Below are 22,166 nucleotides of genomic sequence, written 5' to 3' on the forward strand. Positions count from 1 at the left end.
TTTGCAGAAAAGTTAATATTTTCATATGATTGATACAGGAAGTGAGTAAATAAATCAATAAATCAAAAGGTAAAAAGTGGACAGCTGCTTTTATTTAAAAACATTGTCTACAGAAAACAAGATAACATTTAGTTATCATTTCTTCTGAAAATCACGTACCAAGCCTACTGTACACTATGAAGATTCTTTAACTTTTAAAATACTGGCATAATGTTTATGTAATTATAGATGTTCTTCAAGTGCAACCCAAAAAAGTGTAACAACATCCACAAGTTTAATCAGCCATCGGCTTTAATAAAATCAGGCCAATACCGATAACATTAAAATGACCATTTATCGGCCGATACCGACATAGCCAATAATATATCATCCAAAATGTCACATCATCATGAGTTAACGCACACATCTGGTGTACTATGTCGGTGAGCAATGTCTAGAAGTTTCTCAACAGTGTCTTACTAATTGTATTTGACCTTGTGTTATAAAGTATAAGATTAAAAAGCCACAAAACAAGCTGCTCTTTTATGGTGCGTTTACTGTGCTTGACACTAAAATCACTAATGTCTCGGGTTAACAATGCGGAACTGTGATGTTGTCGAGCTGTGCAATTGTTTTTGCAGATGAAACACCCGAGTGACAAAGTTTTTGTGCTGATTCAGTATGCCATGAAAAGACCACGGTTTATGACCACCTGCCCATTCCCGGAAAATTTCAGCTGTACACACATCCCAATCGGCATAAAAATGGACCCGAGAATCCAAATCCAATGAAGCTATAGTAAGCTGCTGTGAAAGAATAGGTAGGAAACATCTCTTATCTTACAGCTAGAGATGCACCGATATATCGGCCAATAATCGGTATCGGCCGTTGAAAGCTATTTTTCAGCCAAGAGTGAATTTGTGCTGTGTATATAGAAAATGTTAAGAAACATCACCAGTTTGATGTTCAATATTTATAGTCACCATATTATCAATAACATTCAGAAAGTTAAAAAATATATATTTTAAATCTTCAATATCGTCAGATATCACTCTGAAAAATCGGTTTCAGTAGAGAAATTTAGTATTGCATCTCTACTTACAACCTATTTATATAACCTATTATTATAATGTGAAATGTATCACTTACATAGAAATAAATTATGTTAAAATGTTTCTCTTGTAAAAGTGAAACAACAATAAATGATAATTTTACCATTTGACCTGAATGATGTGGCCACTTACTTTGTATAAACTACTTATGTAATCCAGATCCAGTCTGCTAATGCATTCAAGTGCGTTTAATGTTATATAAATGATTGAAGTTCAAAATGAATAATGGATCAATGGTTTTGAAATATCTCCACCTGTACCGGTGCCAGATCATTGTGTGATATTCACTTCTATTCTTGTCTTTACTACAACCGAACAAAAGTATGCCTCACTAAGAAAAATCAAACGCCCAAACTGTTCTAAAATACAGAATGCTTTATTTGTTGAATACATCATCAATTTAGCAAAAATAGTTCTATTATAGACAAAATCTACTTGGTCTTAAAAGTCCAGTATATAACAGCATCTTCAAGACAAGGGTACCTACAAGAAAGTACGAAAGCAAAAACAGGACAGGAAAAAAACTAAATATAAAAATGAAAAATACAGTCACAATTAACAGCATGTTTTAAGTAATGCAGCATGTTGTACAGTGAAAGCTCCAACTTCATGCATGCATTGCAACACTATAATAATACGCCATATGAGATATTTGCATAAATACAAAGGAGACAAACGCTATGAAAACACAGAAACACAGGAACAAAAACTCAAGTTGCACGATTTCCGACTGTGATAGCTCTATTATGTAAACGGCAGTAAATGTAAAGCGGAAAATACATCTGTGGTTATTTCGTACTGTTCTGAAACACTCCACGGTAAGCTTTTAAAACTCCCAAGACATTCAGGCACATGAAAGGCCAATAAAACAACATCTCAAATGAGCTATAAGTGATGCTTCACAAACTGAGAATGTGGTCTTTTAAAAAAAAATTAGATGGACTGAAGAAAATGTGGAGTTTTTTAAGCCACGTTTGTTCCCCTGTATGAAGCATCCTTTTCACATTGTAATAATTTATTTGCTTGTTTCCTGGAAACAGATTCAATTTCAATGTCTTGTCATATAAAATTGACCATTCGCACAGGAGACTCATCATTAATGATGTATTTTTTCAAGGTAAAAAACTATAGCAAGCAAACAGCTCGAATCGTTGCCGTTGAGAAATGACCATGATCTAAATGAAAATGTGTGCTTTTTAAAAATAAAATAAATCAGCCAAATGAAATCTGTAGAAGCTGCATGGTTGCTTATATATATAAAGCTTGTTTGACATGGCCAATGTCAAACAAAAGAACGTTAGAAAAGTACATAGTCTAAATCCCACATTATTAAATGAAGTGGGTAATTTAGTGTTACATTTATATTCAATTAAATAATAATTCTTGCTCACAATTCTAGGAAATGTGACATGTGCTTGCCTTGAATACACAAATAAGCAATTGTGTTTGTGTGGAGTGTTTGAAACGTACACAAGTACTGAATGGTAACATTTTAACCAAAAAACTATTTAAGTTTCAGGTCTTCAACCTTAAACCTAAACATTTCTCTGTACCGATAATTCAGACAAACAATTAAATTAAAAACAAACAAACAAAAGATCCCACATATCAGCAACTTTCTAATGTTGGTCAAATTATGTTAGTACTGATATTCTGCAATGCAATTACTAAGGAACAATTGTTCAAAGATACATGTAAAACAGCACTTTTCCCAAAGGGCTAAATGAATCAGCCACTCGCTTTCCAAACCCCTAGAACGTGAGAACAGACCACTCAGACATCCATCACCACACTGAATCAGACTGAGGGTGGGAGAGAGCAGACAATCTAATCCGACTTGTCTTTTTTCTTTGGTGTAACTTTACCGGCCACTGCAGAGCCCACTGCCCCGACCCCTCCCGTTACCACGGAGACACCACCTTTAACCAATCCCACTCCAGCTGCGGGAACGCTCGTCACGGCCGTCTTGGTAAGCTCAAAGCTCTTGCAGCCCACCCAGGCCACTCCCCCGAGTGTGGCGCCCACCGCTCCCTTGGTGAGGTTAAACAGTCCGCCCGTAACTCTCCAGACAACTCCTGCTTGATTTTTAGGGTGATCCTTTTCCAAGTCTGAAAAAGATTAGTCTCATCAGAAGTGTAAACAGTTTTTACAGTGTTACAATACTTTTATAGCACTGCTGTCATTTGTGAAAAATGGCTATTAGTTTTTAAAGAAACTTGCCACTGATATATAACTTTGTTTGCGTAACAGAAATATCGTTGACAGTTTTTTTAATTTGTTTATGATCACTTTATTAACAACTTGAATTGTGATTTTTACTTGGTATATAAATAAGTTCATAAATACTAAATAATATTGCAAAAAATGTAACTATGGGAACGAAAAATCCCATAGTTACCCTTTTTAGCAATATAACTACTTATTATTGCTATTGAAGTTATTTTTTTTAGCTGTAAATAAGTTGAAAAATAGTAAATATTTCTTCTCTAAAAAATTTAAGTATGGGAACGTTAAATATTATAGTTAAATTTAAGAGTTACATTTAAGTTATGTTTACCCCTAAAAAGTTTAATTATAATAAATCATTTTTAATCGCTAAAACAATGAACTACTGGAATAATATCCCAGTTATATTTTGGCACAATTACTATTGAACTGATTTTTATCCCTAAAAAAGGTAAAACATAACAAATCATTTTTATCGTAAAAAATCACATTGTTACCTTTTTAATTATGACATGTATTTCGTTATAATTTAAATTATTTAGGGATAAAAATATCAAAGATCTCTCATAGAGACTCATAGAGGTCAAGTCACATAGGAAGTAATCACATAGATTGCATATTAATGCAATAAAATCCACACAGAGTACTTCGTAAATTGTCAGCAAAAAGGTACTTACATTATTTTTGTTTATTTTCTCAAGAAAATGCCAAGATCACAAAAACAGTTTTACACATCAATCCAAGGCAAATATAATTATAACCTCTGTCAGTGCAATTTCTCATTCACGCAACTCGTCCTAAAAGCCATGATTTAGAAATCAAGCCTTTCAAGACACTCACTGAAAAATAATAGTATTTATGTAAGCCTTGCTTTTCTATCTCCCCGTTGTTAAGTGAACCTGAAAGCTTCAGGGGAGCAATCTAAAATCAGCACACATCTACAAACGTGACACGCCGAGTAATACACTAGATGATATGTCCTCCGACACGCGCGCACACATGTGGCACCATCTTCCTCTACTGCTGTTCATCTTGCAGAAAACAAAAAAAGGCTCTTCCTCTGGACAACTAGCATTTACACAACTCGTAATACTCTGCGGACTACGAACAGAAATTATATCTTTTACATTCAATCAATACTGTCAAGGACCGCGTGCCTGGGTTGCGTGATGAGCTCCCCCGTGAATCGATGCTCCACAGAGAAGCCGGTAAATGACAAGCGGCTCATCTTCAGATGAGTCCCGCGGGACGGCGGAGGGAAAATTTCAGCGTGCTCGCGAAACACTGAAGGTCAACCCACGTGTAGTTGACACGCACGAGGACGTGCACGCACATAGACGACAGCACGCTGAGGTAAACAAAAACAGCCTTACTGTGAAACGCTTTAGAAATGCGACAAGGTGATATTCCCAAGGGAGCCGGTGTGGTATGAGTGACTCAATATTAAGCAAGAATATCTGAGGTAATGAAGTGTAGAAATTGGTTGAAATATTGATTCCAGGCCTATTTTTAGTGTGGAGAGGTATGTATTTATCACCCTAAATGAGAAGATTCACAGCGGTGGAGGTGGTCAACGATAATGATGGTTAACGGACGGCGTTGGTGGGAAACACCTCCACATATACAGTTTCCCATCCGCTCGTGCAATTAAGAAGGAGCGTGCGGCGTCTGGGCCTGGGGAGAGGTAATTACGCTTTCCACGGTATGAAACCTCAAGGCGCTGCGGTACTTTCGGAAATATTCCATTTGCGCACTAAGCTTGACTGAGTGAAATCGGTGAAGCGTATTTAAAAAAAAAGAAATGTGATTATTTTTTAATTTACATTCTTGTGCCATTGTTTCCAACGCTTTAAACTGGGACAATAAAAGAAGAAATACACAATTTCAAGTTCATGGTTTGGTTCGAATTTATAACAAGGCCAAATTCACGGTTCTTCCTATTATGGCTGTTATTCATGAGCTACAATGAGACTATTTCTGCGTGAATAGTTATAATAATCATTATGTGTACTGTAGCATTTACATGACAAGCAATATCTATGTTAATCGTTCTGAAATTCATTCTAACGTAAATTGTTCCATTCATACGCTACACGAATTGGAAATCTCTTCTCACATTTTGGCAAATTGACGATTTGCGTATATTCAGCTCTGTGCGCATTCGTGTAACACTAATTTATGCGTAAATCATTCAGAAATGTATTCTTACATTAACTGTTGCAAAAACCGAATGCAACTGTTGTATTATTGTTTTAAACAGTATTTAAGTTTTTACACAAACTGTAAACCACTGTGAACAACAGGCGCAGTGACCCCGTTGCATAAAACCAAACCGTGAGTGCCATTTTGTGACACCAAGTTCACCTTAATTAAGAGGACGCAAACATGGCTTGTTTATCAAATGGTTTTGATTATAACCCTTTATTATAGATAACCTCCGGTCCATAGAGTTAGGAAGCAAATATTGAATTACTGTTATCAACAACACTGTGTGACAACAATGACTATGAGATGTAATCTGGCAACATAAATAGGATATGGAAGCCAGACCTGATGGTGTTTTGAACAATAAGCATCCCGGACTGGGACGATTCTTTCACCGCAATACCTGTGGGAAGCATTTGCTCCATATACGTACACAGTAACCTACTTTGCAGATGGCCACATAACATCTCTTTCCGTATCTCTGTGCCAATCGAGCAAACGTTATTAGGTTTACGGAGTCATTAAATGTTGAAAAATGTAATATTTAGCTCAAAGATATTTTTAAGATCCTTCACACTGGTCTCACGTCAACTGCTAGGGAGTTTTGAGGCCATACATGTTCCATAGATTTCCATTGTAAATGCAATTTGGGGAGAAGTTGTAGTTTGTATTTGGTATCTGACAGCATCATGTGACCGTTTAAAGGGGTAGAACTCCCAAAAATAAAAAAATCAACATTTATTTACCTTCACCCGGTTCAAATCCTTAACACAAAAGATATTTTGAGAATGTTTTGGGTTCATAAATGGAAGTCAATGTGTTCAGTTTTGTTTGGTTACCGACATTCTTCAAAATATCTTCTTTTGTGTTCTGCAGAAGAAAGTCATGAAACGCTTGAAATGACACGAGGGTGAGTAAACGATGAATGAATTTTACATTCGTGACCTTGGACAACAAAACCACTCTTAAGTAGCACGGGAATATTTTTAGTAATCGCCAAAAATACCTGTAGGGGTAAAAATGACAGATTTTTCTTTTATACCAAAAATCATTAGGATCTTAAGTAAAGATGATGTTCCATGAAGATATTTTATAAATTATCTACCGTTAATATATAAAAAACTTTATTTTTGTGAGTGGATGGCCTGCTTCAGTGCCTGTGATGAACAACTTCAAAGGCAATTTTCTCAATATTTTGCTTTTTCGCACCCTCAGATTCCAGCTTTGTAAACAGTTGTTGTTCTGCCACATGTTGGCCTTTTCCTGACAAACCATATATCAAAAGAAAGCTAATTTCTTAAGCATTCAGATGATGTAAAAATCTCAATTTCGAAAAATTGACCCTTAAGACTGGTTTAGGGTCACATTTTGGGTTGAACCATTTCATTTTATTTATTTCAAGTCCAATGCATTTCTAAGTTGTAGATACATCATTTTCTAATAGTACCACACCAAATCCTTTGCGCAGTTAAAGAATCATCCATCCCAGTATGCCACAAAAACTACAATACACCGACCCCAACTTCATTTTATTGGAGAAATGACCAATTTATTCTTTTTGACAGGAACCTTCTTGATCAATCCAATTCTATAGCAAAGAGAAAATGTCAATTTGTCTTCAAATGCAGGAAAGAGAACACTGACATTTGAAGGCTTAGATGAAAAGGTTAAGATATTCTAAGGTGTGTTAGTCTCTCGGAGGGCAGCCGGGCTCTGTGGAGGGCTTGCATTAGTGGCTAAAAACCCACTCTACAAGGCCGGTACAAAGGTTACTGTACTCACTTTGACAGTTAAATAAACATTCAAAGACAGGATGGTGTATTTCGCATGCATTTCTAAGAGCCAGAAGCATTCAAAGAAGCATAGAGTTGTGCAGATTCTGTTGTACCTGACAGATAGGAGCAAAAAAACTCAAAGGAGCCAAATCTGTCTCCTCAAGTTTGACAATCTACATTTATAAAACACCAAATCTCTGTTTAATGGTCGTACAAAAGAAGATCGAATCATTTTGACTCCTGTAGCTAGTCTCTGTTTTTTTTTACATTGTACACAAGGGATCATGGAAGTCCTTCTGAATCATTCTAAACATCAATTTGAGCAAAAACCTTACAGCTATCCTAGATACATAAAGTTTTAGGTTGAAGAGGTCTGCGACAGGATCCATACAGAGCAACCTCGAGCGAGATAAGTGGTCTCCACGGTGCGCCGACCGAGCTGAGAAAATTATCTAGACGCACTTGAACGTTCTCATAGGTTCCAGCGCTGCCAGCACTCTGCCCTCAACGTTGCTTTATAATCCTGCCGAGGACAGCAGCAAATAAGACCTTTAGATAACACCGACAAACTTGCATTCGCGAACCAACAAGCAGAGAATACAGATAAAGTTTGAGAACGAACAAGTGAGACAGATAATGCGTTTTCTTCTCAGGAACCCACTCAGGCGGTGTGTTTTATAAAAGGAAGAACACGCTCAAATAGGTTGTACAGTTGCCTTTCAATTAAAGTTACAGAACATTTTGGGAGAAAATAATATTCACCCTATGTTGTTCAAAAACCTGTATGAGTTTCTTATGTGGAACACAAAAGAAGATGTTTTGAGAAATGTCTCAGTGGTTTTGAGTCCATACAAAGGAAGTCAATGGAGGTCAGTGTTGCTTGGTTACTAACGTTCTTCTTTTGTGTTCTGCAGAAGAAAGAAAGCCATACAGGTTTGGAATGAAATGAGGGCGATTAAATGATGAAAAATGGCTTATTTTCTCACACACCCGGTGAAAATCTGTCGTTCCAATTGCTTAAAAGCTAAACCCCACAATTCCCTAACAAGTAACATAATAAAAATTATTACACCCCTAGCAAAACAGTCCCAAACTTTATTTTTTGCATGTAAACATAAGGATGTGTTGAAAAATTCTAACCCTGTGTATTGTATGGTTTACAAAAATCAACAACCTAAGAAGTATCTGCAGCAGGTATGATGGGGAAACATATAAGTGTAGTATTGAGCCCACTGTATGTACCAAACTGTCATCTCTTTAAAACCCGGTGATATAGTCGTCTTGATTTAGACCCGCCTGACCTAAGCTGAATTGGATAGCCAAGAATCCATTCCCAACCAATCAAAGCCGAACATGTTCCTGAACGAGAGGTGGGCTGCCAGCCTCCGGCGTAAATCTGTCGCCTCTGTAAATTTACGGGTCCATATCAATACCCGCATTATCTCTCTGTAGTGCCGAGAAATAATGGTGAAAATATTGTTCTCCTCACTTGGCAGCGGGATTTACAGCGAGCGAGGGAGCGTGAGTGAGAGAGAGAAAGAAATAAGAAAGAGCAAGAAAAGGTAGGGGGGTAATCGGACCTTCCCCAGTGATAAAAACCCCCAGCGGGATTCTGTTCTCCACCGCTCCTCTCCTCAACAAGAACCGTGTCAGCCCCTTCCCTGCTGAGGTCTCTATTTTTAATCCCTGTGCCCGAGTTGCCTGGGGTAAAATACAATGAAGGGTCAAGTTAAAATGAGGTTTTGAGAGAACGGGCGGGAAGGGAATGTACTGAATTACTGTTGGACCTTGTCGGACATGGTGTTAGCGCAGGAGGCGTCGGCCAGTCAGAATGGCCACGTACACGCTGCAAACTAACGTGATAACAACATATAAATGTGGGAGTGAATGCACTCAATATTTTTTGGCTGCAATCCGTGAGACAATGGCTAATGTAAAATGTTCTTTTTTGTATTAAGCTTAACACCTAGAAGTGCATTTGGTAGACTAATATCCAAAACTCCTTTCAGGACATTCATGTTTTTATCACTACGTGTTCCCTGGGAATGGAGTCAACAACATCCTGTTAGCACAATGCTCCAACCATCCACGCAATAGAAAAAAAAGAAATTAATGCATTTTTTAATACTCACGCATTCAAGAAAGCCCAGAGAGGCCTACAAAAACTCTATATAAGCCAGCTTCACAAAGACCACCTATGTGAGAACGTCAACGTTGCTACACTTTCAAGCTCTTTTCATTGGCAAACGCTGGCAATTATGGAACTGACAAGAACCTCGCTGAAATGTAGCCTTTTCCCGTTTCCGTGACACATCTGCATTAAATAAATAAATAACCACCAGTGAACCACTTATCGAAAAGGTCAATGCTTCCACCGGGTGCGCTAGCTCTTCCGTGTCTGACCTATTGGGAGCGACATGCATGAAACTGGAACCTTTGCGTGTGTACATCCCGGTCCTGCCATTGTGCATTTGTTACCTTCTATAACGATAAAAAAGTATTTTCCCACCAAACCGCAGCGCTGGGATCTGGTAATGTGTGCAAGTGAGTCACCGGTGTCGTTCGCCTTCGATATTTATATTGATGGCAAGGCCCATTGTGTTATTTTAAATGCCAGCGCGGTCACTTCAGCGAGCTCGGGAGAGAAGTCCACAGGTGTCGCCTTGAAAATCGTAACAAAGCTTTAAAAAAATTCACAAGCGTGGCCTTTTTGGGAACAGAAAAGCTGCTGCTTATGAATAGTTGCCTTGGAAAAGCTTGAACAACGCTTGCTCAATATCATCGCTCAGAGAACATGTTATTTTTATCGGATGTAATTCAATTTAGTGGAATCTGTGTGGCTCTGCGAGGCGTCTCATGAGAAACTGTGGATGTAGCACAAAAAAAAGTCTGTATCTGTGTGGATGAGTCATCAACCCAACTAAGGAGAACAGACTGTTATGTAAACACTTTCCATCAAAGTCAATCACGACTACGACTTTTTGGAGAAAATACTTCCTAATGGAGCCAGAGCTTCAAGCGTTTCTATTGGGAGTCTGAAGAAATAAAATTTTTAACAGCTAGCATGAAAATTCAACCATGGGAGCCATCGACTGCAGCCGAGAACGAATGACTTGAAGCAGTTCACCGAAAAATGACAATTCTGTCAGGATTTACTCGCCCTCGTGTTTTTCAGCCCCGTACTTCCCGCTCTCTTCCATACGGAGAAAGTGGTTACTGGGTCTGTCAAGCTCCAAAACGACTAAAATGAAGTATTATCGACTTCAGAACGTTTCTCACAAAAAGCAATCATATGCCTTTAGAAGCCTTAATATAGTATCGACTTTATCCATGACACTTTTATCGTGTTTTTTTGTAATTTTGGAGACTGGAAAGCCCAGTCGCTATTTAGTTTCATTATATTCCTTTCAAAATTGTAGTCTTTTTGTGTTTCACAGAAGAAAACGTGATAAATGGTTAAGATCAGCTTCGGGGTGAGCAAATGAGTTTTGGTGTAGCGATTTCTTAAAAATAAGAGACAAGAAAAGCCGTTTAAGCAGAAGCACAAAAAGAAAGTACACCATCTACTATTAACAAGAAACGACTGCCAACGGATTTGCTATGGAAGCTTTTATCAATCCATTTACATCACTCCTTTGTGCAGCGCCTCTAAAAAAAAACTATAACCCAATGGTGTTCTACAGAAGATAGAAACGTACGAATTTGATGAATTGAGAAAATAACAGATTTTTCAATTTTGGTGGACTGTCCCTTTAAAACAGCCAATCTGTTCCCCAGACAGCTTTATCTAAGACACCTATCGCTTCAGCTTCCACCCGAGCCGTTCCCAGTTCACAGCGCGCCGAAACGGCAGGTGTAAATGAAACTGACGCTTATTCCTTCCAAGACATAACTGTTCAATCTTGGTTACATGACCAAAGAACGGCACTTAAGCTCTACTTTAAGTAACCAAGAGCTCAAGATTGCGACTCCCAAGCCACGGCCTGCATTTTTAATGTTAAGAGTTGCAACACTGATCTCACATCAGATTTCTCTGTAATACCAGATGTGAGAAACAAGGACCGATCCAGCGCTAATAATTCAACCGGCATCTATATTCCCCAATGGATTCATCCTTACAGTGTGTGATTGACAGGCGGATGGCACATGCATGCACTTCAGTAGCTACAGATAGAGGTGAAAAAACCACTGCCGCTGAGCCTACTGAAGAAGAACCGAGCTTGCGGTGCCCTGTCCTGCTTTTCATGTCAGACCCTGTGCTTTGGGGATTCAAAAAGACAAGTCAATCCTCTGAAAAACGTCTCCTGAAAGAAGCAGCGTACAGAGGACCGCACTATCTCCAAAAGCAGCACAGAGAACCTAGAATTTGAAGCATAGAGAAATATATCAAAGGGTCATGCTTTTAAAAGTAGAGATCTCTTACGCTGAGCTTTCTCATATCACACACATCAAAGGGTTTAGGCTACATAATGTTTGGACCGGAGACACACTGTGACCATTGAATGCAGAGCGCTCATTTAAGGCATCCCACCCTTAAGCATGTCTATTGAATAATACATCAAGCCGATGGTGTGCAGAATCGTCAAGGTAAGACCTTAAATAATTCAGTGCAGGCAAACGCCCCCCCCGCCCATTATTTTTTTGTTTATGCTTGGTTTTGCCGAGCAGGGATTTGCAATGATAGCAGTGTGCAACAACCCGGCAATGAGAGGTTTGCTGACCGGGGCGAGGCGTGCATGAAATAACCTTATTATTTTTTCATTTCTGGAGGACAGATGTTTCTCTGCGGTTTTCTTTCTGCCTTGCGTTAGGAATATGAATATCAAAACAGCTGTGACTTGTTTGTGGTAAGCATTATTTGCGGAATGCAGATTTCCTTAAAAATGTAAGAATTACTTTTCCTACAAATCCGATTTTGTGGACACTTAAGACTTGGGATGTTACCGTTTAGCGAAGCCCTATAGAGCAATTTGGAGTTGACGTCACAGCAGTGATGCCAGCTGCGCGAGTTTAATATTGGCGAGAAACAGTGGAAACAAAGGAGCAATGAATGAAACGTAGGAGACAATTCCTTATTACTTTCACATTTTTTTAGGAAAAATCAACTTAGCTTTTAAACTAAGCTACGCTTGTTATACTTAAAAGTTCTTCCAAAAAAATCAAAAGGTACTTTACTTTAGCTTAAATGATATTAAACTTACTTAAAAAAAATCTAGTTGTGTTTCACATAACTGAAAAAACTATTTTTATTTCATATAATTTTAATAGGTTAAAAAGACTGGATTTCACTTATGAACTGAAGTTTTGAAATATTATATTTTTTCCCAGTGTTCAGTAAAAAATCTAGTTTGTTTATTAACTCGCTCTCTGGTTTATTTCATCATCCTAGCTAAAAAGTATTTCAGTATTTCCCATCTGAAGTAGCCTCGCACTGCATGAAATACATATTAATGTAGGCGTACATCATAGAAAATAAAAACCTTAAGATTGTACTATTGGCTACTGGGACAGCCTACAAGCCTATCAGTGGTGTCCCGATTTACCCTTACACAACAAGCGGCACAGTGTAGGTGTTGGGGGAGAGAAAGTAAGGAGTAGAAAGAGACTGAGAGGTAGTTATGAAGAAAGAAGACAGAGAGAGAGAGAGAGAGAGAGAGAGAGAGGTGTCGGGAGAGAGTAAGGAGTAGAAAGAGACTGAGAGAGAGAGAGAGAGAGAGAGAGAGAATCAGAGAGAAAGAGAGAGAGAGAGAGAGAGGGAGAGAGAGAGAGAGAGAGAGAGAGAGAGGGAGAGGGAGACAGAGAGAGAGGGAGAGAGAGACAGAGAGAGAGAGAGGGAGAGAGAAAGAGACTGAGAGAGAGAGAGAGAGAGAGGTGTCGGAAGAGAGTAAGGAGTAGAAAGAGACTGAGAGAGAGAGAGAGAGAGAGAGAGAGAGATAGAGAGAGAGAGAGAGAGAGAGGTGTCGGAAGAGAGTAAGGAGTAGAAAGAGACTGAGAGAGAGAGAGAGAGAGAGAGAGAGAGAGAGAGAGAGAGAGAGAGAGAAAGCTGTAATAAAGTGTCATAATTTAGTAGTCAGTCTACAGTTGGTAAGGACACTTCTTGCTGTTTTTCATTGTTCTTTGCCAAAGACCCAACGGAGAGCAACTGTCAGCCCTTTGAAAACAACCGTGGAGTGAGATGCACTCACTCAACCTGTCACTTCACTCTCCATTATGCATGTTTCCCTTTTTGAAAAAAAAAATCAGTTCTGCTTGTAACAGGCCAGAAAATAATTAAAGGTGAAATGCACGGTCGCCGTGCGGTCAGAGGCAAACTTTTACTTACCCATTTGACTGTAACAAATTCAGTTTTTTCTTTTCACCAAATCTTTATTCTTAAAATGATGTCCGTCTCATCTGAAAGATCATTTACATTTATATCTAATGTTTCTCATCAAACTTGTTCACAAAACAATCGGTAAGGTTAAGAAAGCTCATTAAAATAGCTGGTTTTAATGCAAATTTGTCACAAAATCCTCTTAAATCCGACACGCTCGGTTTGCTTTCTTAACGCGTGACTTATCGTTGCATGTTATTCAGCAGAAAAAAAGATATTTGGTTTTCGAATCTTGTCATTTTGACCTGGTTCACCTTTAAAACGACTTTCCTTGTAGCCTTACACCACAGCGACCAATTCAGCACGACAAAAGACACTTAGTCACTAATCTCATAGATTAAAAAAATCAATATGCTTTTATTCCAAACATTATACGTCCTCTTTACAGATAACCTTCCCAGCCTGCCACGCACACTCGTGCGCGAGTCACAAAACAAACGATGCTGTGAAACAAAGCGGAAAAAGTTCGCCCAGGAGCAGTCAAATACCAGAGCGAGAAAGTTCTGAGGAAAGCTCCGGTCTGGCCTGTGCTGTGACAGATAATAAGGTGGGCCGTAAAGCCAGCTGATCCGCATCATTTACGATGGTTTCCAAGTGTCTGTCCTGAGTCTGCGAGACGGCCCGGCATGACTGTGCATATAATGGCCAGAAAGCTTTATTTTTTTTGGTTTGGTGACAACGCATTCAAGTGACGAATCTCTTAGACAAGCATGATAAGCCCACATTCACAGACAGTGCCCAAAGCCACTGTCCAGAGTAAATTGACGATATCTATTTGTGTGTGTGTGTGTGTTTGTGTCTAGGTGCCTAGTTGGTATGCATCTGTTGTTCGTTACACTGGACAGGTTCCATTCATCTCTAACCATTAAAGTCGGAGGGCTCGGGGGGCATCGGCTTAGAGAGGACTCTGGCCAGGGAATACCAAAATAACACAAGAAAGAAGGCCACATGTTCTTTACTTAGATCTATGATGATGGATGTGGTTAGCAAGTGCACTTACATTTGCAGGCAATGGAATAAATAAACCAATGTGCCAAGTCTGTCCAAAAGAAGCAGTTAACTATACATTCTAAAATCTACACTAAATTACCCAGAATTCAATTAGCCGTCAAGGAGGTCTATAATACCTGGAGGGAGCTATCCGTTAACGTTCCCCTTCGTCTCAACGGTAGTTGCAAACCTTTCGTAGTCCGACGCAACCCGGCTCAAAGTTTTCGTAGCTTGACTATCTTTAATTAAAGACATGGCTTATGATAAACAATTCTGAAGACGAAAAACTTAACCGCAGGCTTCGGTCCACGTTGGAACCTATCCATCATCGCGCCCGGGCCCTTTGATCGCCGCATATGTTGATCTGTGTCTTGGGCTCCGGAGACCTAATGAAAACGGCAAGGCAGAAGCGCAGGTGAATGTTGCACGAGGAGCCCCGTCTGGCCGACGGCCCATCCATCATGCTTTTACAGCACATCAGATTGAGGCTCTCGCATGCACCGGATCTGTCAGGATGATGGAACAGCCCGGGCGGCTTCAAGCAAACAGGGTAGAAGCGCAAGAACTCAATCATACGCAATTTTTGATCGTTATTAACTTGAGACGTACTTTTCAACGTAATGGCGAGATTGATTGAGTATCGCCAGCTTTTAGTGGCGAATCAAGACGTCATATATTATGTATAAGGCGTACATAACCTAACGTCTCAGACAAAATTTGGCCAGTTAATTTGGACACAAAAATGAAACAGTTCCGAATTTGACATGTCAAACTTTGCGTTGCCAAGCAACAGAGTATTTGAGGCACCTTCACAATTCCCTTAATCTCACTGAGGGAAACGTTCCACTGTTCTTATACTACACATCAGCACTCATGCAACACTGATTGGCCAATCAAATTAAATATCATAACACTGCATACTATTTCCAAATGACATCAAAGTATGTAACATAAGCGACATAATCAGATCAAACTTTTTTCACTTAAGTGAAAAATATCACTGTATTTGAAAAACATACAATTAGCCGAAGCCACGCCACCACTTACAATACCGTTACTGCCCACTGGGGGTGCCCACAGATTGTGAAGCACTGGTGTAATAGATATCTACCAAGCGGCAATCTTTCGTTCTCTCTGTTGAAGCCAACACGGAAGTTACTTAAACTGCAATTCATCGACTGGCAGCTAGAGACTGGCTCCAAAAGAGAGCAGAATCTCATAGAACCCCATGTTAAACTTTACAGCCAAAAACACATGTTTACAGCCTGGTACAAAAAAATATTTTATCCTATATAGCTAATTTTACACTTCATGACAACTGTGAGGAGGGTGAATCTTTATATAAATCAACCGTTTAATTTATAATAACTCTTTCCCCACCATTGACGAGTTATCTCGTCATTTAACAGCTCCTCAGAGACCAACGATTGACGTAATAGACACCACATCCATATTTTATACAGTCTATGATATCTACACATCCTTTTGCCATACTACTAGCTTGTGGGAAACTCAATAGCAGTCGGGCATTCCCTTTCTTAATCTGTCAGATCAATCAAATCAGGTACTAAATAATCTATTTTAAAAAGATGGAAATTCAGGTTGTTTTTAAAATGGCAATCCTCATACGCATATAATCTAAGCCTATAACTACCAATGACTTCTGTATTCAACACTTCCAGTTAGAACCGTGATTGCGTCTGTCAAAAATGCTGGTTATTTATGTATATACTTTGATCAACCGAATATACAATAAATGGAAAAAAGCTTAAATAGGGGTCTAGATGGCTAAAAACAACCATCGGTCAGAGCTCTGCGTAAGTCTCTGTCAAAGCAACAAATACACAAATTAGCACACGATCGGATTCCACAGCATTGTGTTTCCAAGGTTTACATCAGTTTCAGCCTGTTTGCTTGGAAAATAAAGTTCAATCACACTGACAGAGTTTGACAATTTAAACCTGATTGAATTTTGCTGCCGCTCTCTCTCTCACTAAAACACACAAAGAACATAATTGTGAAACGTATACATTCTGCACCTGTAATTTGCCCAAAATTACAACTCTGGCTTTCATTCGAAGAATCTTCACATTTGACATTTAGAGATGAGGTAACAGCATGAGCCTGAGAAGAAAATCACTTGTAAATGTTGCATCAACAGAAGAAAAACTGTGCGCTGTCTGCTGTAGCGCTCACGCCTCGGGGAGGATAGCTCCAATTCGGCTGTATTTTTCCACATGAATATAAGCATGTGGGTTAGGAAGTCTGGCTTAACTCCAAATCATTTGTGAAAAAGTCTGACCTCAAAAGTGTATTTATTGTTAAGGGGCTCATTCTGTTCATCTAAAACCTTGAATGAGACCTGAAAATGTGTCATGTTCCTGTTATGCAGTTAAAAAAAAATGATATTCTCATTTAAGATCATGAAAGAAGATATTTTGAGGAATGTCTTAATTGTTTTGTGTGCATACAATGAAAGTCAATGGGGTCCAGTGCTTCTTGGTTACCAACATTCTTCAAAATATCTTTTTTGTGTTCCGCATTAGATAGAAAGTCATGCATGTTTGGAATGTCATTAGGGTAAATATATGATTAAAGACTTTCTGGGTGAACTATCCCTCTAAGTTTAGGAATGGCCCACCTGGTGTTATCACATGTTATGCTAACCATTCATAATTAAGAAATGGGACCTCAGAGATCACGCCATGCTGAACTTTAAAACCCAAAGCAGATCTTGACGTTTCTGAAAAACCCATCTAGGATCAGTCTGCTTTAATGTCAGTCCTACCTGCTATTTGCTCAGCAATAACAAGACTGATTCAAACAATTCTCGTGAACAGGCTCAATACGCTTGTGAACCCAACCTACAGACTCATATCCTATAACATGCCACTCACTGTGACTGCCACTTCTACTAAAATCATCCGAAATGCTTTTTAGACGCCTAGAAGTAAACGCACGCCCCAAATCAGAACAAAGCAATTTAATGCGCACAGCATGGATCCGGTGATTCTTTTATGCGTGTTCCCAGCAGCAAAGAAAGCGAGAATCTTAGTGACATAATAAACTATTTCCGCAATGAGACGGCAGCCAAAGGACAGGCATTTGCCATCACACAATCACCTGTGATGCGCTGATGGGTGCCAAACGCCGGCAAGGATCCCAAAGCAATTCACAGGAACGTAATGGGGCAGTTTAAGCTAAAGCGATTGTTTCCGGGTATACGGATACATTAGAGCCTACACCTCCAATGGACTGTTTATAAAGAGTCAGGACAAGAGAGCTTTGTTTTTTGTGATGGTGTCCCTGGACATTAAGATCAAATAACGCAGAGAACAAAGGAAGGGCATTGATCATAGTGTGGCACTAAAGAGCCTAGTTTAACTTAAAGATGTTTAGGTACGCTAGTTTAATTCATAGTTAAGGCATTCAAATAGCCCTCAAATTAGTTATACAACGTATAGATTTGTAAACCATGTGTACTAAAGGGAACCCGCAGGGGTGAAAGACAATCTGACAATCTGTGAATTAACTTCACTCATGACAGGAAGGTTTCACATTGGAGTCTTGTTTTGTCTTACGCAAGTCAGTGTGGCCCTCTGCAGACCACTAAACTTTACTGCAGCAACATTAAAAAAAAGACTATTGTGTATTATTTGGGAGCCTGTGCAATTTCTTCATATAATAAAATATGTTATCGTGTCTTCATGACAACTTATGATATTTCAGTTTTTCTTGGTCCTGGAGGCCAACAGCACTGCACAGTTTGTGTGGATCCCTTATTAAACACATACAGTTCTATAGGATAAGAACGTCTGGAGAATCCTATTATTATTAAGTGGCTATTTTCTTTTTCAACAAATCGCACTCAGTATTTGACGGTAAAAAATACTTTATCTGATGGTAAATCAATAAATATTGGTGCTCCCAAGGTTGTGTGTGCTCTCCCATTTTGTTTACGTTATATACCAATGACTGTTTGAGCATTCACAAGAACAACTATATTATCAAACACTCTGATGATACTGTAATACTAAATCTGTTAGAAAGAGAACAGAATATCAATCTGAAATCAGGAATTTTCTTCAGTTTTGTAATGCAGATCAGCTTATTGTCGATGCGGGGAAAACTTAGTATTTTAGTAGATATCAACCTATATGATCATTAAGCATATGAATATATACACATGGAACCATGTTTTTTCTGATTTAATACAATTTGTGATACCATAGTTGAACTACATCATGGTAAGACTGTAACTATAAGGAAACTATGCTTAATTTGTGGTTCCTGTGCTTTTTAATGTAAATACTATAGCTAAACTATGCTGCCCATAATACAAATATTGCTATAGGGCTTTTATTGAGATATCAGCAGATCAGCAGATTTTCCTGAAAATATGCACATAGGAATTAATAAGAGGAATTCCAATTTTAATTCCAAGTATCCGATTCCCATTCCTTTTGTTTCCAATCGGATTCCTAGCCTTTGTATTCCGATTCCAAATTAGAATTGATTTTCAATTCCCAACCCTACAAGTATTTCAGGGTGGTTATTCATTATCACCCATTGACTTGGAAAGCACACATTGACTACCTATAATCCCAACAACGATTATATTTTTTGAGAAGACTTAGGTTGGTCGGAGCAAGTCAGGGGATTCTGTTGTTATTTTATCAAGCAGTTTTAGGAAGTCTGGGAAATTATGGAATGCAAATTTGGTATGGCACTTTTACAGTACAATCCAAAGCACAGCTTGCAACTCTTGTAAAATTGCGATGAAAATTATGGGTGTACGAGAATATGTATTACTTCAATCTATTTATGAGTCATTGGTCTTTAATAAGTGCACAGACTATAGTAAGTGATCCAAGCCACATTTTATTTACAAATACATCAAATACTACCAAGCGTTATAGCGTTATATTATACTCTGAGGGAGTCGGTACAAGAAATAATTGTACCTGTTTCTAATCATATTTTAAACATTAACACATTTTTTATGATTTTATTGTGTGTTGTATATTGTGAGCTCCAGGACCTGTAACAATGACAATAAAGTATAACTCTAACTCTAAGAACCTCTTTACTAAACTAATGCAATGATCAATTTTCAAATGGTATACTTGTTATATAACACGCAATTACATATTGAAGTAACATCCTTGTTACAAATATTGTCACTAAAGTCATACTTTAAATTGCATTCGAAACCAAATAGGATCAGCAAACAAATTATGCTTTGCAACATTTTCAGAAAAAAATACAAATTGACGTTTAAGTACTTTGAACAAACTTTGTATATTAGGGGATGTATGAGGTCTACACATGTGTACACTTACACGTTAACTATACTACACCTACAATTTGAAAGATATTGTAGAAACACTTAAAGAACAACTTCTTATTTAAGAAAAAATATAGATCTATTGTTTTAGCATTAAAAATAAGCATTTATAACACCATAATATAATACAAAAATGTATAAATTGTTTATAAAGATTCTGGAGAGTTCTATAAGAGTGTTTATACACGTTTAAAAACATGTTTTAAGAATGCATTCAAATAATGCCTTCAAGATAAAAAATACATGCTTACATTAAACAAAATATTAGGAAATTCACATAAAGCCATAACATACCCTCAGGTGGTTCTTCACGCAGGTAAGGTGGAAGTTCTTCTTCATTGCTTGGGTCTGTAGATGTAGAATCCTCTTCAATCTCCTCAGTTGCTGCACTGGGGCCCTTAAGGTAATATGATACAATAGCCAAATAAATAGCTTACAATAATTACAACAATAATGCATTTTACATTCATTTCAAGCCATAAAAAATGCACAGCTTTCATACGGCAATAAGCTAAAGTATAATGCCATTGTGAAGTTTGCATAATGAAATAAAAAAGAACCGAGTCATTGTCAGCTAAAGCTGTTTATAATGTCATTACAGTCTATTATCAGATCAAGATAAGATAACATCCATCCGACCTAAACACAATAACATCCAACTAAGAATATACGTATTGCGCAATACAATGTTGCTTTTGATGTTCAACATCCAACGTTGGATGTTTGTGCAGAACAGGTAATAACAGGTTTGGCACAGTTACATCCCGACAACACAACAAACCCAGACTCTCACTCACCTTCATGACTGAGGCGTTTCAGACAGGGCACCTCCGCACTATTGATGGATATCAAACACACGATTATAGGATGGAATTGCGCTTTTACACGAAATGATGTAATTCAGCGCTTGCTATGTTTTGCAGGCGAATATAAGCGGAAGTGACGTCGTGGATGTTTACGGAACGTTCGTGATGTTACTGAGCATTTGGTCGGTAGGGGGCAGCGGCGTGTCGATTTTGCTCATCTTTTTCTGCAAGGCCACAAATTGTTACAAGGGTCATGAGATCAGACATTTCACATATATAAAATGTGGCATTTTACCCTGCTGATGAAACAATAAAGATAGAAACCAGCAATGGATTTATTGGTTGTGATGGAAGTTGTATTGGTTTTAGTAGAATCTATAATGTCCCCTGCTGGTAATGTGTTGGGTTCTTTAGGTGGGAGGTTATCTGGTGGATGGGTACCACATAGCACACCATTAAACCGTAAAGGAATAAGGCCCAAAACACACTACATAAGGGAGTTTTGTAATGGTTTTAATGGTAAACAGATGATGGCTCATAATACTATTTTTAATGGATTTTTTTTTTGCATTGTGTCTGTGGGTATTACAGTGTTTTATATCAAAGGATTACAGTGATTTTAATGACGGACGAGAAAGGGTGAGAGACCTTCAGTATCTCTACTTGCGGTCCTGACAAACTGTCTCATATATTGCTTAATAATGGATCAGCTCATCAGAAGAGGGCCAGAGGTGAAAGTCGGGTGGATTTGGGTTTTATTGGCCGGAAATCACATCGATGTGATTCTACGTTTAGGGCAGAGATCATAAGGTATTAAGCTTTGATGATAAAACTGTGTTCAGCTATGTTGTGGAAGGCAGGGCATATTTATCTTGACCTGCTTAAAAAATAATAGTCTATAGGGGTTCTCATATCTTGGTGTACGTTATCTTAATTATAATACATTTGAGACTCAACCAGATTTGTATTCTTGAAGATCATATTTATGAATTAAGTATTGAAAGTTTGATATCGTCAAAACAAAGTTTGCACATACCATTTTACACTGTAAGAAAAAAATTGAGCCAACGTATAGAAATGAGGCAACCTGATCCAGTAAGACTTTTGTGTTGAATCAACGTATATTATTTAATTCTTCAAAGTAATGATACTTTGTTTAGCAAACTTAAATTTGTTTGCTTATGTTATGCTGAATGTCTTATTTTTCTAATAAAGATATTATTGTCACACCAATTACTGTTGTTCAGGCAATAAACATATTTCTGTTGTGTGGATAAAAAATGTTAAATTAGCAAGATGAAATATTCCAAATACTCTTTAAGTACTGTTAAAATAAACAATTGTACTTGTCTT

General features: G+C 38.1%; 1 protein-coding gene across 1 annotated transcript; it reads right to left on the reverse strand.

Annotated features, from left to right (window-relative positions):
- Window positions 1-1,437: 1,437 nt before the first annotated feature.
- On the reverse strand, window positions 1,438-20,952 carry zgc:101566 (Transmembrane protein 263-B-like). The gene is made up of 3 exons (XM_056740571.1): window positions 20,805-20,952; window positions 20,302-20,404; window positions 1,438-3,199 (listed from the first exon to the last, which is right to left on the reverse strand). The coding sequence occupies exons 1-3, from the start codon at window positions 20,808-20,810 to the stop codon at window positions 2,919-2,921; spliced, it is 390 nt and encodes a 129-aa protein (XP_056596549.1). The 5' UTR covers window positions 20,811-20,952; the 3' UTR covers window positions 1,438-2,918.
- Window positions 20,953-22,166: the final 1,214 nt, after the last annotated feature.

Source organism: Triplophysa dalaica, chromosome 24 (assembly GCF_015846415.1).
Source record: "Triplophysa dalaica isolate WHDGS20190420 chromosome 24, ASM1584641v1, whole genome shotgun sequence".
NCBI classification, from domain to species: Eukaryota; Metazoa; Chordata; class Actinopteri; order Cypriniformes; family Nemacheilidae; genus Triplophysa; species Triplophysa dalaica.

What these genes read in the sequence shown, in the direction of transcription:
- zgc:101566 (XM_056740571.1), bottom strand. An exon ending in GCGTGAAGAACCACCTGAGG is followed by an intron (nt 3,200 to 20,301) that starts GTATGTTATGGC and finishes AATCTTTTTCAG; the next exon opens with ACTTGGAAAAGGATCACCCT.